General features: G+C 40.4%; 2 protein-coding genes and 1 pseudogene across 4 annotated transcripts; 1 reads left to right on the top strand and 2 right to left on the bottom strand.

Moving 5' to 3' along the window:
* Positions 1-545: 545 nt before the first annotated feature.
* LOC148736718 (uncharacterized) lies at positions 546-3,935 on the bottom strand. Of its 2 annotated transcripts, none has more exons than XM_088748632.1 (4): positions 3,779-3,935; positions 2,593-2,923; positions 2,025-2,114; positions 546-1,226 (listed from the first exon to the last, which is right to left on the bottom strand). In XM_088748632.1, the coding sequence occupies exons 2-4, from the start codon at positions 2,863-2,865 to the stop codon at positions 1,056-1,058; spliced, it is 534 nt and encodes a 177-aa protein (XP_088604758.1). In that variant the 5' UTR covers positions 2,866-2,923; positions 3,779-3,935; the 3' UTR covers positions 546-1,055. The 2 variants fall into 2 exon arrangements, with proteins under 2 accessions (XP_088604758.1, XP_088604759.1); XM_088748633.1 differs by having other exon boundaries at positions 2,031-2,114.
* Positions 3,936-4,996: 1,061 nt separating this feature from the next.
* LOC148736716 (uncharacterized) lies at positions 4,997-16,585 on the top strand (annotated as a pseudogene). Its single transcript, XR_015996592.1, has 5 exons — positions 4,997-5,507; positions 5,984-6,054; positions 6,824-6,915; positions 7,604-7,712; positions 8,255-16,585. The product of XR_015996592.1 is annotated as an uncharacterized LOC148736716 (transcript).
* Positions 9,058-10,479, bottom strand: LOC148736717 (uncharacterized). The gene has a single exon (XM_088749163.1). It carries the CDS (start codon positions 10,477-10,479, stop codon positions 9,058-9,060), a length of 1,422 nt encoding a protein of 473 aa, XP_088605289.1.
* Positions 16,586-19,144: the final 2,559 nt, after the last annotated feature.

Raw genomic sequence — 19,144 nt, 5'->3', positions numbered from 1 at the left:
TTCATTTGCTATAAGTTTTCGTTGGGATCTAACAAAAAAAGAAATAAAAACCCTTATTTAGTGGCCATTTGCCAGTTCCCTGAGGGTGGCCCAATTTTACTGGGTTCAACTGTATTCAGAATAAAATTTAATGTAAATGAAACTGGAATTAAATATGGTTGATCTATTTACCTTTGCTAGAAATCCGATGGAAATAATAATTCAGGCCACAGCCCTGCCAATCATCCACTTAGAGGCTGATTACATGAGTCAGACTGGCCTGCCCACATAATACCATCCTAGCAAACAGTGAACTCGGCTCATGTAATCCACCCTTACTAAAACAACTAATCGGACAAACAAAAGTGGCAGGCCTCTGCCTACCACAGACATAACATTTTATTGTTTTTGTAAACACTGCGAACATAATTATATTGCACAAAACTAACAAATTATTTTGACTTCAGCCAAACAAATATTATTGTCTACAATATAAATAATGTGTTCTATAGCTCATGTCTCCAAAAATCAAGTCACAATAAATCCTAAGAAACTGTCATTTACAATTAAACTGAATAAATAGCTTTATTAATCAAAACCATTGGTATGCAATTAAAGAATGGGTAAAAGAAAGACTTCTGTCATTTGAAAGCACTGATTTACAAGATGTGCCACTTTTTCACCTCCCAACTTACAAAATGCCATTGAGAAAGCTTTCTACACTCATGTTACTGTCACAATAAATGGGAATTTCAGAGAAATAATTCAAACAATAATAATGAATACGTGATAGTTTGTGTTTCTAGCACTCTACAAAGGCAACAAAAAATAACTGTCTGTATCAAGCATTACTATAATGAGGTTAGCACTTTTGGTTATTCTCTGTAGTTGGTCCTTTTCTTTCCTTTTTTTTTTTTTTTTCGTATATGTATTGTGAAATTTTTATTTTCATGGATCAGTGTAAATTTCGTTTCATATATACAAACAATGTTATTTGTGGAAATCTCCCTATGAAGCTAACAGACAGTATTGATTTTACAGAAATACATATTAATCTGTTGACTTCATCCAAAGCTTCAAATCATACAGGGTAACAATTTTACATACACATTGGCAGTACAACAAAAGCACTGACTGACAAGATGTGCCATCTCATCATCTGCCAACCTATGATGTACCATCGAGAAAGCTTTCAGTGCCCTTGTGGGAACAAGTCTTGGCAGAAAAAAGAGCAGATTCCTGACTCCCTGAAAAAAAAAATACAGAACCTAAGAAACAGTGAACAACTTCAACAGGATTTTATGTTAGTACACCTAAATTAATCACTTCATATGAAATTTTAATTGCACCTCTAGTTCATTAGGTATATCACTTAATTGTGGTCTTGACTCAAGATCACTAAGAATGCACTTTTTCCTCAAAGCACAAAGGAAGTGGCATTGGAGGTATGTACCAACTGCACAGATCACTCTTCCAAAAGAGAACACATCACTGGCATGCAAAGGTGGACTGGCATCACAGACAATTTCAGGAGCAATGTGACCATGCTTACTTTTGTAAATTTTGTGTTCTTCAGGTGTGAAATGTTTCACAAGGGAACCAACTGCTGTTAAAGCTACACATTTGCCAAAATCGATTGATATGGCACGATACTCATTGTTTACGTGCGAGATAATGACACTATCTACTTTGATATCCCTATGAATAAATCCTTGTTTATGTAATTAAGATATTGCTTGAGCCAACTGATTGATCAAGGTCAGCCAAATAACCAGTCATAGATTCAACCTTCTGCTCTTCAGTGACAAAGACACTGTAAAAGGCTTGTCCAAAACATGGTAAAAGGATGACACTAGAAGGTAAGGCTTTCACAGTGTTCACGCCCCAACAAGAAGAGGAGAATTTGCATGTTGGAACTTTGACATGACTCTTGCCTCCTATTTGAGTTCCTCTACTGTAGCAGGATAAAATGTTTTAACTGCAATGGGATTGCCCCTGTAAAACATCTCGTTGCAGCACCCACACACACCAGAACCCACATGTACCTTCACCTCCATTCCAGATTCATCTTTTGAGGGCTCCAAAAGGGCACAGTCAATTTCCACAATGGACTCACATGTTGCTTTTGCAATGACCTACATTTCAACAAGACAAAAAGTTCATTAATCCTTTGTTAGCCCACCTCTTTGGAACAAGAAATAAATGATTATTAAATGCTTCTCTACATGTTGTAATGTATTTATTTACACAGAATTTTAAATGGAAATTTCTTTTTGTAGTAACATAAATGCAGTGACATCAAGGTCAGATCAGCAAATGTAGATGGAGTGCTACTTTCAACATGGCTGCCTCATTTGAAATAACCTAAGGGTTTAAAACAGATGGAATGACTCAAATGTATCTTGATTTAGAGGCAAAGGTAAAATAAATTCTAGTGAGGAAGACTTGGTTAAACTATATCAAGAAGTAGATGCAGTAACCAATTCTGTGACAACACCCAAGTAGTCCCTCAAACTCCCCCCCCCCCTCCACTTTAAGGGCGATGATGAGGAAGGGGTGATGCAACTGCTTTAAAACCTTTCCGGCTTTGAAGATTTAAAATGTTGTACATACCTTCCCTTGCACTACAGATTGCCTTGGAATTGATATCCAAGCCTTTCTTGAAGCCTCTTCTTTCTTGAAAAGTGAGTGCCATCGATCATAATATTTTCTCATTATATTGTCGCATATCTTTTGTTGTTTCTCAAGGCGAGCCTTCTCGATCTGTAATCCAGACGCAAGTGTCTTCTCTTTGTCAAGGTTTCTTTGCTGTTGTTTCCATTTTTTCCTTTCTCTTTTCATTCCTCTTATCTCCTCTTTTGTGTTTTCACAGCTTTTCCTACCCATGAACACGATAAGAAATGTTGAAAACTTTTTCTTTCTTCCTTGTTGTGTTTACCCATCTCTACAAAAAAGCAGAATTTGAATAGTTAAGGGAAACTTAGATTCAGCATATTTAATTAATATTACTTATCACAACCAAAAAATGGTCAACCAGACCAGCTATTATTTGGAAGATGACAGTCGGCTAAGAATTAAGACATACTTTATCCTTAATTGCAATGCAATTTTTCCTTTAGCCAAACTTTCAAAGATATTAAAAATGTCTTTGATGTTTCGGTTTGTAACAAGTATCATGTATGATTAGTTAAAATTTTAAATTCAAAATACAATCAAGGAATGAAGCTTACATTCCTTTGATGGCACTGATATGAGGTTTTTAATAGCTACACTCCAGCATTCATGCGAGCTCAATGCCACAACTTTGCTCTTTAGGTACCCCCATCTCTATCAAGGCTTCCTGACTAAAACGTTTAGTCCCTAGTAAGCCCACTCCTCTCCCCTCCCACTGAATAAAAACTCTACAGTATTGGTTGTATTGTTATTTATTTGACTGTCTTTGAAGTGAAATAATCTTGTTATTAATTTCCTTCCAAGTTCAAATAAAAATTTACTGTTGAAAAGCAACCTTTATTCCAAAACAGTCAATTACCTCCCACACCGTCCCCCCAATTCTTTGTTCTCCATTGAGTTCTATTTGCATGCCGTGCCAGCTTTTTTATCACAAGCTTGCTTTCAAAATTGTTCTAATCCCAATTAAAAGAAAACAATTCACAACTAACGAAATCACCTCCATGCACAAGAAATCTAATCGAATGATAACGTCGACGGCGTGACTTAACGCTTAATTAAATTTCCTTTGTTACAAGATATCCTTGACCTACACACGGCTAGATTTTCAGATATATTTACAACTAACCTTTTTGAAACTTTGGTATCGGTATGAAGCTGTTTACTTGAACAAGCAAAGTTCGAACGTGTAGTTCGTGTTTTCCCGCCTTTCTGTTTCCTTGCTTCCAATTACACTCGAGTCTTCATTTGTATTGGCCGGGTAACGTTGCTATCGAAGGCGTTCGTCGAGGGTAAGAGTAAACAGTAATTTTGGTCAGCGGGCAAATTATGAAACCGGCGAGTACGAGTATTGCGAAATCCCGCTAAAGGATGACATTTAAAAACCGTAGATAATTTTTGACTAAAACACTAGAATGCGTTATGATGGCGACGACTCAGTAAATATATGAAAATAATATATGTTTACTGCGCTTTCATAAAATGTATGAAAGCGTTCTTCGCAGTAATAAACCCTACTTATCTAGTAGGTGGAAATAAGGCCTGAAAAAATTTTAGGTCCGTACGGGATTTGAACCTATGACCTCTGCGATACCGGTGCAGTGCTCTACAAACTGAGCTAACAAGCCAACTGGGAGCAGGTCATTATGTTGGTTCGTGTTAAACCCGCCAATAAATTTGAATAAATGAAAATCATATATGTGTACTGCGGTTTCATAATTTATACGAAAGCGCTCCTCGCTGTAATAAATTAACCCTATTTATCTAGTAGCGACTAAGTACTGTAGACATGACTTGTTGACTTGCCCTTTTCTGCCAACAGAAGAGCAAACATGATAGGCATGCAATGTCTACTTTCATTGCTTATAACAAGTGTAAAATTATTAAGTCGTAAGTGAAAAAAGCTGTTCCTTCAATTTAAAACGGCAGTCACTTTGAGAATAAAGTAAGCCTTTAGTTGCCTGTCATTATATTTTTAGTGAAGTCGCTGACGCAAAAACGGGCTGGCTTTCTCTATCTTGGTCTTGCATCGAGCTGGTGCACTTAAAACAGGTTGGGTACAAGTGCGGAATTCTCATTTGTCACGCTCTGCACCCACACGCGACATTTAGGTTTTAAGTTTAATACAGTAGTGACTATTCTCATTAAATCATGAGGTGTTAAGGTACGAAATATTTACTTCACAAGGTAACTAGGAAGAAAGTGCATTTTCATTCGTTTTTGTACATCTTCATCCTTTGTTCAGTGCGATTTTACACACTTCGGGTTTGAACTCCTCGTGGGAACACGTGCTGCAGCTTACACGACATATTTCAATTTTTAACCGCTGTACTATAAACTTGTGTGTTCGACCCTCGACGAACGTCACCCGGTTAGCCATACACATCACAACGAGGCAATATGTCAACAGGAGGTCCTTGTTTGGGTTTAGCAATATTAATTCGCGCTTTTTTGAACCTCAATATTCCGTTTGACTGCTTTGTTAACAAAGCATCCGAGAGAAGCACTTGTAGTGTGGTTATTTTACCGTTAATTGGTAGTTAAAGCAAGTAAGAAAAGAATATGGCAGAAAGACGATTGCACGATCAAAACCATTATGTGGTTCCAGCGGCGAAAAAAGGAATAAAGTGTCCGACGATTGCATTGTGTTGCTGGAGGAGTTGATCCGCAGCAATCACGCTCTGGCGAGCGAAAATGTAAAGCTTCGGCCGCAGCAAGAGCGCAGCAACAAAGAAAACTCTGAAGCGCTTCAGCGGATCGAGAGCCGTCTTCAAACTGTTGATAATGCAGCTAACGTCCGTCGGCGCCAAAACAGAAGACAAAGGCGAACGACGGTAGTAGTTCCACCGGCTTGTCGAGTGAGTAAAAAAACATAACTGATAAGCATGAATAATGTGATATGTGTTCATAATTTGCTTGAATCAGTTCTGTTTCGTGGAAGATTTTCATTTATGTTGAGTACATGTTTGGCGCGCGAATTATATGCATAATTAACTTAATTATTTCGGCGGTAATCATTTGACATGATTAGATGTTGTTACATTTACTTGATGATCCTTTACCATAAACAGGTCTACCAGAAAAGTTTTTTTCCTCCCTTTTATATCAACGAGAATTATCTAGTATGAAAATTCATTTTATCATTTTTTCTCTTGGACCCTCTTGACCTTGCCTGTTTAATTCACATAGATGGGTAAGGTTAATTTTTAATTGTGCTTGTGTCGATTGCTCCACATCATCTAGCCTTCAAGCATTCAGGGTTTTTAAAAAGCGTGAAAGTAGAAATAGGACAAACGTCACAAACTGATTGTTGAATTTTTTTTCATTCTTTTAGAGAACTGTGAGGAGAATGTACAAACTCCTTTTGAAAAAAGATGACTTTGGTGGTTTCTATCTTGACGAAGAGTGAGTAAATTATATGTTTTTAGATTCAGAGATATTTTACTTTATCTTGATTGAGCGAGGAAATCCGAGTCTAAGCTGCTGCTTGAAATATTGAGATGTTATGTGAACACCTTATGGTGGTTACAGTCGAACCTCGATTATCTGGACTTTTCGATTATCCGGACTTTTTCTCTGGTCCCGTTTTTTTCATGATTATTAATGAGCTTTGATCTTCCAAACTTAATGAAGGAAAAAAATTCAGAGATTATGTCTAAATTCAGGAAAAGTGCGTTTAAAACATTGCCTCCTCTGCTTTCAAAAGATCGAGCACTTGGTGAGTCATCGAAGCAGATTTTATCTTCTTTTCTTTTGTTTACATTATTTTCTCATTAATATTCATATTTTCGTTTATCCTGACTGATTACCTAAGTCCCAACAGGTCCGGATAATCGAGGTTTGACTGTACTTTTGTCTTAGTGTTAATCTTGTTACTTTTACACACACTTTCTTTTTCTTTTTCTTACAAAATAATTTAGATTATGTTGACCCGCAGATAGCAAATTTGCTATTCGAGGCGGGTCAATCATCAACAAACATTATTTACAATATATAAAGAAAATTAAAAACTAAATAATTAGATATTGTTAAATTATAAAAAGAAGCATAGCTGGCAAATACATCAATAGTTGTTCAATAAAGTATAGAAGCAAATACATTAGTACTGAAAGCAATCGGATAAGAATACCAGGCTTAATTGTATTTGTTTTTGTCTTAAAATAAATTCTGACAGCAACATCATCCTTTTTGAGCGGACAATAGAGCAGGCAATACGTCAACAGGGAGGACCTGAAAAGTGTCCTTGGACAAAAGAAGTCATAGAAGGTAGCTACCAATAATCATAGCACATGCATTTCACTTTTACTGGGGTGTCATTACATTTTGTGGGTGAGCATAAGGATTTTGCACTCAAGCATATTGATGCATATCTCCTTTATAACAACTTGAGTTTTATTGAAGGCCTTGGCTTGAAAACATCCAGGCAAAATTGTGCTCAAAATTGGTCAATTTGTCTATTGCCCAGCCCTTAATGATACCCCTGCTTTTTGTCTCCACCATCAATTCATGTCTTTTACCACTTTCCCCTCAACATAAATGTCATCATAAAACTAGCATTCAGTAACACAGTAAGATACCCTGAAACCTCTAATGAGCACCTTCATTACATGGTCAAATTTAGGACAAGAGGGGGGGGGTGCATTTTATAGTTTTTCCTAACTTACATATTAACTTTCCCAAATGTTACAGAAATTTAAATATGTTGCAAACTGAAATTTTTGCATTTATTTCTTGTCTCTAGATCTGAGACACTTCAGGGTAGATCCTCAAAAAAGCATACTTTACACCTTAGCAATGAATCACCAAGGACATACTGCAAATTTATATAACTTGGCAGATATTCCAAGGTGGCCTGCCATAAATTATTATAAATTTGAACATTGTCATTAATTTATGTGGGAATCTTTTTACAAACAGCTTCTCATGGCATTTTCGTAATCATTTCTTTAAACAGCTGCTTTACAAAGATATTTCAAATATGTGTGAAAACACAGAAGCTGAAGAGTGGTAACCACTATGAGGCTCATAAACAAAAAACCTGGAAGAGTGGTCGCCAAAGAGAGGTATTTATTGGCTGGGATACTATTTTGAACATTTTACTTTTCATATACCCTGCTGTTCACAAATGATGGGGTCCAACAGATGTTCAATGTTACCAGACTGAGTACACCCTCAAGTACACTTGATCAATGGGAGGGAAGCTATTTCCCATTGAATGTCTTTATTTTGGCACTTCAAAATTGGATGGGTTTGAATATAGACACATCTAAGGGACTATGTTCTTATTAGAGAAATTGTTAAATAAGTTAGGTATTCTGGTCTGTATCTAGAGCCTTCCAAGAAAATCTTTGTAAAATAAATTTGAAAAATATTAAAATGTGATGTGAGTTAAATGATAGTTTGTATGCACCATTTGATGAAAAAAAAAAAAAAAAAAAAAAAAGGACAAAGAGACCCTATATTATAACATGCTTAAGAATTCCATTCTTACAATGGGTACACACATATATATATCAAGAGAAATTAGGGATTTGGATCATATTTTTCATTTGAAGTCCTATAACACCCTTCTCATGCCCGTTTAATAATTTTTATTTTTTTTTAGAAGTTAATGAGACGAACTGCAGCCCTGGAGCTGGTCAACTGGGCCAACCAGCATGAAAAGGGGAGAGCAGCAGAGGTTCTTGTCATGGATGCAATGAGCAGTGAGGAAAGCTGCTACAAGGATGTCGATGGAAATACCTCAAAAGTAACAAAATACTCTTTGCATCACCTTCAGTGGGAAAGGAGAATGAAAAAAATTGAAAAGAAACTTGACAAGGCCTTTAAGAAAAAGCTCACTTCAAGAGCTAAAGAGAGAATCCGCCCAGGGTGTAGCTGACGTTAGCCTTTAGAAAACCATACGTTCACGGTTTTGACTCGTAAAATGTTTAATACCACGTAAAAACTGTAACAAAACGGTAGCAATACACTAATTGGACACAAATTAATTATAAGAACTGTTCGATAAATACTAGACAAGATGACAATGCAATGAACTCCACGTGGGAACGAATATTAACATGAAACAACACAATTTCAATCGACGATTTACAGTTAAGATTCGTGTTCCATATGACTTAATAAATGGGAAGATCAAACTTAAATCAAATATATTTCATCATACCTCTTTTCCCTCTTAGCGCAAGGATGAGACCTTAAATCGTTTTAATCGAACTCTGAGCCTTGCCCTTGTCGTTATTGCGCATATCTAATTTCTGTCACGCAATGAACGGACCTTACAAACGTCACATGGCTCCCCTAAATTGGCAACAATTTACGAAACGAAACAAACCTAATCAGTCATGTATTGTTCTTTACTTATTATCTTTCTATGCTATGAGAGTTCGGAGAGCATTATTGCCCCCTTTAAAGTTGCGGCTCTTCGGTGGGGATTCCCTGGTCTGCAACTCGATCGCAAGGCAGTAATAGGACTACTTTCTGGACGGGCCTTTCCAGGTAGGCAGTCGGTTTTGTAGGTCTGCCTGAATCGTCTAGGCACTCTGTAGCAATCGCCATCTTAACTTTCCTGACCAGACCGTCATCATTGGGAAAGGTTTCGTGGACACGAGCAAGCTTCCAGCGGTTCCTTGGCAAACTTTCGTCTATCACAATCACGATATCGTTCACTTGTAGGTTTCTTCTGACTGCAGTCCATTTTTTCCTTGGCTGCAACGACTGCAAGAATTCCTTCCTCCATCGATTCCAAAATTCGTTGGCCAAGTACTGGACGCGACGCCATCGCTTGCTCAGGTAGAGATCTGCACGTTTGAAATCACCGGGAGGAGGCATGATTACCCTTGACTTCATGGTCAATAGGTGGTTGGGAGTGAGTGGCTCGAGACTCCGTGAGGAGTTTATGGTGTTCACGGTGAGTGGCCTGCAGTTAACGATAGCTTCCGCTTCCACCATAAAGGTTCTTAGAGACTCATCATCAAGTTGGATCCCGTGGCTCTCTAGTAGCGATGCCAAAACATTTCTCACTGATCTTATCTGGCGCTCCCATACTCCGCCAAAGTGGCTTGCATGTGGTACGTTCGGTTTGAACTCTATCCAATCGCAGTTGGTTATGAGCAACTCTTCTCTGATCCTTTCGTGGTTCAATTCCTTGACAGCTTGCTTGAGTTCGTTCATTGCGCCGATGAAGTTTGTACCTTGATCTGATCGTAATTGGCGCACTGGGCCGCGACGGCCGACGAATCGACGATAGGCGTTGAGGAAAGAATCTGTGGCCAAGCTGTTTGAGACTTCAAGATGGATGGCCCTGGAGGACAAACACGTGAAAAGAACTCCGTAGCGTTTCAGTTCTCTGCGACCTTCCTTTACATACCACGGACCGAAGTAATCTACCGCTGAGAATGTAAACGGAGGGGCAGGTTCGAGACGGTCCTCTGGCAAGTCGGCCATCTTTTGGTCTTGGGGAGTTCCCCTCAATTTCCGGCACTTTACGCATTGCGCGATGTGGTTCGATACAGCCGAACTTCCACCAATCACCCAGTAGCCGGCTGACCTTATTTCGTTATGGGTCATTCCGCGACCTTGATGCTCGGCCCTCTGGTGGTGGTGGCAGATGATTAACTCGGTTACGTGTCCTTTCCTTGGAAGGATGATGGGATGTTTCGTACTGTACGACAGGCTGGAACGTCTAATTCGTCCACCCACTCTTAGTATTCCGTTTGCGTCGAGAAACGGGTCCAGTTGATAGAGAGAGCTTGCCTTCTTCATAGCCTTGTTTCCGCGTGTGATGGTTTTCTCATCGCGCGTTTGCTCTTGGACGTTCAGCTTCTTCATTCTACTAATTTCTTCGGGGAAGGCTGCTCTCTGAACAGTCTTAATAATTTCGCCCTCGGCGTTTTGCAATTCCTCGACGTTGACAGGGATGTATTTACTTGACTTCGAATCGCTGGAATCTTGTTTAACTTCCTTATTGTTCGCGTGTCGGAACTTCTCTTGGAGGCGAAGGCAAACAGCAACAGCTTTCTTGGCACGATGCCAGCTGGAGAAGTATTCTAAGCGTTCCAGGACAGACCATGGTTTCCGGGCTTGTATCGCTAGAACGGAAACCCCTTTAACTTCGGGATCATCAGGTGAGATCTCAGGAGAAGCATCGGTGAGATTCCAATCTTTATCAGGCTTTCAGAGAAGTTCTGGGCCGTTCCACCACAAGCTATTGCCGATTAATTCTTGCACACTAGAACCACGAGAGGCGACGTCGGCAGGATTTTCCTTTGTTCCTATATAGTGCCATTGTTCTGGCGATGTCTTGTCGCGAATCTCTTGTACTCGATTTCCTACGAAGACGTGGAATCTTCTTGCATCGTTATTTATATAACCCAGGACCGTCTTGCTATCTGTCCAGTACGTTTCCTTCACTTCTTCGTACTCTAGCTCTTTACGTAAGACGTAGCCTATCTTAGAGGCGACGACTGCCGCGGTTAGCTCGAGCCTTGGTACAGTGACGGGCTTCAATGGGGTTACGCGTGATTTACCCATTACGAGCGAACAGCAAATGCGATCGTTACTATCTGTCAGGCGAAGGTATGAGCACTGTCCATATCCGTTCTGACTGGCGTCGGAAAAGTGATGGAGTTCCACTGTCTTAATTTCTCCAAATTCATTCGGTTTATGGCATCTTGGCACTTTCAACTTCTCTAGGGCGGGAAGTTCGGAACGCCATCTCTCCCATCTTGGTCTAATATCTTCAGGCACTTTGTCGTCCCAGCCAACTCCATCGCGGCACAGTTCTTGAAGGATACTTTTGCCTTGCAAAATAACAGGGGCTACCAGGCCGAGGGGGTCGTAGATAGAGCTGACAGTAGAGAGAATTCCTCTTCTTGAGAGTGGTTTATCCTTTAGTACAATCCGGAACTGAAGTGTATCGGTCTCTATACACCAGTGAACACCCAATGCGCGTTCTATTGCTGGGTCGTTGCTTACGAGACTGGGATTCCTTTTGTCGGTGGCTCGGTCTTCAGGAGGGATAGAATTGAGAGTTTCGCTATTGTTTGAGGTGAATTGGTGTAAGTGGAAGCCTCCCTTTTGACACAATAACTTGGTGCTGCTGATAAGACTCTTTGCTTGTTCGACCGTTGCGACCGATTTCAATCCGTCGTCGACGTAGAAATGCTTCCTTATGAAGTCGGCTGCTTCCTTTCCACAAACACTTTCATATTGATTTGCAGTGGTCTTAAGGGCGAAATTAGCGCATCCAGGGGAGGAAGTTGCACCAAAAAGGTGGACAGACATTCGGTACTCAACTGGACTGCTGTCGAAGTTCTCATCGTCCCACCACAAGAATCGGAGGTAGTCGCGGTGAATGCCGTCGACCTTTACTTGGTGGAACATCGCCTTGATATCACACATGAAGGCTATTTGTTCCTTTCGGAATCGACACAACACCCCTATAAGATTGTTGGTGAGGTCTGGACCTTGTAAAAGCTGCTGATTGAGGGAGAAGCCGTGATACAGGGCGCTGCAATCAAATACGACTCTTATTTTCCCGGGTTTCCTTTTGTGGTACACTCCATGATGTGGAATGTACCAGACTCGCTTGCTCTTATCGGAGACTTCTTCTTTTGGTACTTTCTCTGCGAACCCGTTCTTAATGTTGTCTTGCATGAAGTCCACGTAGTCCTTTCGGTATTGAGTATCACTCTTCAACCTTTGCTTCAATTTCATGAGGCGGCTTAACGCCAATTCCTTATTGTTGGGCAGCTCAGCGCTATTATTCTTTAAAGGGAGGGGCATCTCGTAGTGTCCGTCATTTCTTTGATGGATACCTTCTTGCACTATGGTTAGAAACCTTCTGTCTTCAAAGGAAAGGGATTTCTCTTCGGTTGCACGCTCGTTGAAGTCAAGTGTGAACATCTTGGATATTTGGAGTGGACTTAAAACTTCCTTTACTTGCGTTTTCAGGGCGAAGTGGCATGTCTTCTTGTTCGACATTGCTTGAATTTCTTGCTGAACTTCGCAGGCGATTATACGGTTGCAGAAAACATCGTCTCTGACGTCGTCGGTGCCTTCATCCTGACTTCGCACGTTGGTTTTGCCGATGATTCCCCAGCCAAGTGCGGTCCTTTTTGCGTACGGATCGTCATCGTTTCCGAGGATCACCTGGTGTGGTTTAAGCGCTCGAACGCAGTTGGCTCCTATCAGCAGGCCTACTTCGGCTTCGGTATCAAGAGGCATCAGTTGACTGGCGATGCTTTCCAGGTGAGGCCACTTGAGAGCGGTATCATGCCTAGGGATTTGACTGCGTCTAGCAGGAATCACGTTCCTAGTGTACGTTCTTGGAAGAGTGATTTCTGTCGTTTCATTGACTCCGCGAACTGCGAGTCCAGTTACCCTTTTACTTGTGATGGTTTTCTGACCGAGTACGGTAGAAAGCTCTAGATCCACTTTAGGGCCATCCACGCCAAGGGCTGTTAGCGTTGACTCCTTTATGAAACATGCGTCTGACTGTTCGTCCAGTAGGGCGTACACCTTGACCTTGACTTTGGGGTCATCTTGATGGTAAAGCCAGACCGGAACGATCAGGGAATGGGAAGTACCATGGTCGAAGCCCTTCATGTTACAAACTTCAATACGATGAGAGATAGATGTATCTTGATTTGCAATACTATCTTGGTTTGGAGTTTCTTGTCTGGATTGTGGTTTCCAGGTTTGGTCATGCAAAGAAGTAGGGTGGGGTCCATTGCAGGTCTTGCAGGGTTTTTTTGCACGACAGTCTTTGTTTACGTGGCCCCACTTTAGACACCCCCAGCACAAGCGCTTGGCTTGCACAAAGTTCCTTCTTTCCGTTAAAGGCAGGCGTAGGAACTTATCACAGGTATCAATGTCATGACTGGCCTTACAGAAGAGACAGGTTGTCCTTTTAGCCTTGTTTTCCTCTTTGTTTTTCTCTTTTCCTTCCCTGCTTTCCTCTGCGCCTGTTGCAAAACTCCTGAATCCACTATCTTTACTTTCCTTATACTTTGGGAATTTGCTGTTTGGTTTCCACTTGTCCCCGTTTCCTTTCGAATCCTCTTCCCTTGTTGCCTGCAGAGAGGTAATGGGATTGCATGCGATCCTTGCCTCTGTTTTCAAAAATCGACAAAATTCTTCGAACGACGGGTATTTGGCCCCCCTTGCGTTTTCCGTACTATTAACTTCGGTTGGACCCAAGGCTTCTCTACTGTGACCTTCTTCTCGTTCCTCTTCAATCGACTTGTCTACAATACGGCTCCATCTTGAAACTAAGTGGTTCGGAAGCTTTCTAAGTATCCTTTGATTTTCCTCTGGATCGTTAAGTACTTCCAAGTACCTTATGGAGTGCATAGCGGTGCAGCAGTGCTGCAGAAAGTCTGAGAACCTTCTAAGACCTGAGCCGTCTTTCGGAAGAATCCTTGGCCATTCGCTGATTTTTCTTCGATAAGCATTTGAAACCAGAAAGGGATCGCCAAATCGGGTCGCGAGAATCTTCTTAGCTTCAACGTAGGCCTCTTCAGAATCTAAGGGTAGAAGACCACTTACTGCTTCTTTGGCTCCATCGGCTGTAAACTTGCTGAGATAATACAGCCTTTCAGATGGATCCTTTGTTTTTCGTTCGATGAATGTCTCGAAGGATTTGATCCACATCGGGTAGCGAAGAAGGTCGCCTTTAAACACTTCAGGTTCTGGACGAGGTAGAGAGTCTCTGTCTTGTCGTTGAGCGAGTACATCGGCTAATTTCGTGAGAATGGTTTCGTCACCGGTCAACTTTAGTGGATTACCGCTTCCCGTTGTTGAGTCTGTGTGGAGAATAGCTGGATTTGTTATTCGTGGCGTTGCTGTGGACTTCACAGGGAAAGGAGGAGACACTGGATGCGGTAACTTGGAAGAAGGCTGCTGCGAATTGAGTGTTACTGGCGGCATCGACGAAAATGTCACGTTAGTATGGGCGTTCATTTCGGGGGATGCAGTAGTGACCACATTCCCCAGGTTTGGGACAGCTTCGGCGGAGGAGCTGTTGTCGATAACGGTACTTAATTGTGACTGTAGATATTCATGTATTCTGCCATAGGGGTCTTCTTCTTCTTCTGGGAGACTGCGTTCGTAACTTTCCTCTTCGAGCTTGGTTACTGCTTCGATTTCGGCGGTAGTAGCTGCTAGCTCTTTGATCATCTGTAATTTCTTGATGTCACTTTCTTGCCTTTTCAGAGCGGCGACCTTTTCACTTTCGATATCGTGGAATTTTAGCTCGGCGCCGAGTCTTGCGGCCTTGGCTAGCATCTCTGCCCTCCCGAGGGAAGAACTCGAATAGTGTGATGATTTTCCAGATCTGCGGGAACTCCTACTCCGGCTGGAGCGCTTCGAGAAAACAGACTCGCGCTCTTCGTTCTGTTCGCGCTTCTCGGATTTCAGTTCGGAAATTCGAGCGTTTAGGTTTTTGCAAACTTCTTCTGTTTCTCGTAGAAACTTCTCGTTATTTTTCGTCGCGTTGGATTTGGATTCTTCGGAGTCCAGCACATCGATCAGCTTGCAGTACGCATTCGCAAGATCGTTCATTCGTGTTTCTAGCTTACATCGTTCTTGATGCAAAAGCGTTATATCGGTGGAGAATGCGAGAGCACCCTTTGTTGTTTCTATTTGCCTTTTCCATGCTCTTAAAGCCGAATCTTCATCTCTTTGAAGCAATTGAGTTTGGTACTCAAGTCCCTTTTCGGTCGGAACTCTTTCGCGGGAGGAAGACCGAACGTTTACAGCGTTTTCTTCGGTTCGTTCTGTTGCGTAGTTCATAATCGATCTTCGTCCTCGCACGACGGGAGAGTTTTTACTGTAGCTGACGTTAGCCTTTAGAAAACCATACGTTCACGGTTTTGACTCGTAAAATGTTTAATACCACGTAAAAACTGTAACAAAACGGTAGCAATACACTAATTGGACACAAATTAATTATAAGAACTGTTCGATAAATACTAGACAAGATGACAATGCAATGAACTCCACGTGGGAACGAATATTAACATGAAACAACACAATTTCAATCGACGATTTACAGTTAAGATTCGTGTTCCATATGACTTAATAAATGGGAAGATCAAACTTAAATCAAATATATTTCATCATACCTCTTTTCCCTCTTAGCGCAAGGATGAGACCTTAAATCGTTTTAATCGAACTCTGAGCCTTGCCCTTGTCGTTATTGCGCATATCTAATTTCTGTCACGCAATGAACGGACCTTACAAACGTCACACAGGGTTTATGGGCAACCTTTTCTGAGATGCTCGCCTACTGAAAATTTTCCAGAGTAGGCAATAATACAGGGAGAAAATTGTTTTACTAATCAATGAAATCGAAATTTACAAAATATCAAGACAAGTCTAGAATGAGGTTATTTCACATGCCTGTATGAGGCTTCTTTTTCATTGAATAATTATGGTCTCATCTAAAGTAAGTGATCGTGAATTCTTCAATGTTAATAAATTTCCTCCACATGAGATACTTTTTTCTATATAGATGTACTCATCATTTTTGTGTATCAAGTTTCAGCTGCATTTTAGAGTAAGAGAACTGTTTTCTATCACTTGTTTACTAAAAGAAATTAAGGTATATGATCATATTTAATAAGTATTACAGTTGTAATAATGTAGCAAATTAAGAAAATTTTTCTGAATTTTAGATTGATAGGTTGAACTTATATTTTTTATTGTTAGACAAGTATCATTTCAAATCACATTTCTTATTAGCTGGACTTGAGAGTACAATTTGTGAATCAATAGCTTTTTGTGTAGTGTGTTACTACAGCTAGTTATATAATTTGTGTATTTGTCATACTTTTATAGTGGTAAATATTCTATTACCTGCATGACTGAGATTATATTATACATTGACGAAAGTGAAACAATTTTAATAAAGTATGTCAATCAGTAATTCAAACATTTGGACATCTCTTTTTTTAATTATGTATGGGGCTCGACTGGGATATCCTCAGCTTCATTGTAGGTTTATGTTATCTCAGGGGAACAAATGAGTTTTGAATGAAACTATTTCATCACTGCAATTTCAAACACTTTGTTATTACTTGAATGTGTGATGCTTCTTTTTCTATCAATTGTAAGGTTGCCCAAAATATCATAAGTTATTGGGATATAAATGTGGGTGTGATTAAGCAAATCAAAAGTCAGTTGAAAGTGAAACCTGCAGCTTTTAGAGGCACTTAAAGGTCACTTAATGATGAATGTTAACAAAACTTGAAATTTAAGAGAATCGGAAAGTACAACTAAAGATGAATTACAACAAAACCTGTAACTTTAAGCAGTACTTAAAGGGAAACAAAAGATTGAAGAAACCTTTAAGATGCATTTACAAGTAGAAGTTTTGGTTGACTAAAGTTGACTTTACAAGAACTAAGAGGATTCCTAAAATCAATGAAATGGTTATTTAGGTTTGCTTTCATGTGATCTCAAAGCGTTCATAAAATGGTTATTTAGGTTTGCTTTCATGTGACCTTAAAGTGTTAACTAAATGGTTCATAAGGACACTTTAATTGACTTCGGAAAGTTCAATTAAAGATACATTTCAGAACTTCCGTATGTCACCAAAAGATGACTTAAATACTTGCAATGTTAACCTTTAAGTTACCTTTAAGGAAACTTAATTTATTTATTTCATCCTGTGAATATAATGTTGTATCGTCGGAATATTGGAAACTTTTGATTGTAGGTGGAGGAATATCTTGAAGATCCGCGACGTAGAGATTGCACAACATCGGTGTAAGGATTGAGCCTTGGGGAATTCCAGATTCGGAGAGCACGGGTGACGATTTGCGATCATCAATTTGAATGTGATGACTCCTGCCGCATAGGTAATTAGCCAGCCATTAGAGGACATACTTTGAAAAACCGAGGTGATGCAACTTGGTTATCACCGTTTTATATAAACCAAACGGTATCAAATGCTTTCGAAAAGTCTACTAGTACCATAAGGGCTACCTCTTTCCTTTTTATGGCACTCAATAGGTCGTCCCTTATACCTAAGAGTAACGTAGAGGCCGAATGCCCCTTACGAAAGCTTGAGATGGTGTCCCTAAGGAGAAATTCTCTAGTGCAGAAATCAGTCATTTGAGAGGCAACAAGCTTCTCAGATACCTTAGAAAGTGCGGGAAGAGTCGACACTGGACGCAAGTGATCTTCCGAGACAGGTGTGTCAACTTTTGGAATGGAGCTGATACGCGCGAGTTTCCAGGCATGCGGTAAGTACAACTTTGAAATACAGTTATTGATGATAGTTGTGAGAGGGCCGGCCAAGTATCTAGCAACCAGCTTTACGAACCGGGCAGGCAATTGGTCGGATCCGGTCGAACAGTCAGTGCGTAGTAGTTTAAGGGTTCCAGGACTTCTCTTTGTGTAACACTTTCCAGGGGAAAGACGCCCTCTTTATCCGTAAGACCGCGGGTGAACTGGAAGAGTCTATCTTGGTTGGTCGATTCAACACCAAGCGTTCTCCTTGCGGTCGTAGCAAAATGAAGATTAAACTTGTCTGGGTCGTACCTTAAAGGCTGTTGACAAGGGTGGAGTACACAGTGAACCATGCACCAGACTTCCTTAGACTTGTTGGACAGCAAAGCCTTTTCCATGAAAGCTTGACGAGCTTTGCGTATAGCGCTCTTTATTTCATGTCGTACTTCCCGGAAAGCAGACCGAGAAGATTCTAAATTTGACTGATGTGCTTCTCGCCTCAGTTTGCCTCTTTGTGACTGGAGGTTAAGTATTGTTTCGTTATCCATCCACTGAGCAGCATAGCATCATACACCGAATGCAAATATGGCGTAAAATTTGAGTTGCCACTCTTCTGGATTCACTAGCCTCTCATACATTTAATAATCCTTTTGTGTTTCCGCGTGAAGACGAGGCTAGTAAGTCCAGAACAGTGGCAATTCAAATTGGACGCCATGTTTGCATTCGGTGTATAGTAGACGCACTTGGAAGGAGCTTGCAAAGGGTCAAGGGAAGCATACGCCAACTGGTTGGAAGTGGCCGATGTCATTCAGTGCTAAGGAACATGCAGAAAGCTGTAGTTTTTAGCTCCCTCGACATTTCCAGGACTTTCAAGGTCTTATCGGACTAAGTTCTTCCAAAGACGTTAGTTTTAAGCTAGCTTTTAAAAATTTATCTCCATTTTAGGGTCTATGGGTACACCATTTTAGAACTTTTAGGTTTATTTGTGTCTGGACTTTTAAGGTCCTATCGGACTAAGTTCCTTAAAACGACGCTTGGTTCAAGCATTTTTTTAATAGGTTGAGGGAACATTTGTTTCCTTTTAGGGTCTGGGGGCACACAATTTTTTTTTAAAGTTTAGTTTTTATCTATGCAGTAGTGACAATTGAATAGGCCACGCCTTTGGCGCCCTTTATCAATTGTATTTGTAAGCTGAAACATTCAGAAGTGTATACTGCGATATTATAATAATAATCATAATAATAAGACGCTTATTTAC

Source organism: Stylophora pistillata, chromosome 2 (assembly GCF_964205215.1).
Source record: "Stylophora pistillata chromosome 2, jaStyPist1.2, whole genome shotgun sequence".
Taxonomy (NCBI): Eukaryota; Metazoa; Cnidaria; class Anthozoa; order Scleractinia; family Pocilloporidae; genus Stylophora; species Stylophora pistillata.
Note: the sequence above shows the minus strand (reverse complement) of the source record. Positions and strands in the feature narration are given on the sequence as shown.

Coding starts and splice junctions, on each gene's coding strand:
- LOC148736717 (XM_088749163.1), bottom strand. CDS start 10,479: ATGAAGAAGCTGAACGTCCAAGAGCAAACGCGCGATGAGAAAACCATC.
- LOC148736718 (XM_088748632.1), bottom strand. CDS start 2,865: ATGGGTAGGAAAAGCTGTGAAAACACAAAAGAGGAGATAAGAGGAATG. Junction 2,115..2,592: donor AATCTGTAGTGCAAGGGAAG/GTATGTACAACA, acceptor GTTGAAATGTAG/GTCATTGCAAAAGCAACATG. Junction 1,227..2,024: donor AATCTGGAATGGAGGTGAAG/GTACATGTGGGT, acceptor TTTTTTTTTCAG/GGAGTCAGGAATCTGCTCTT.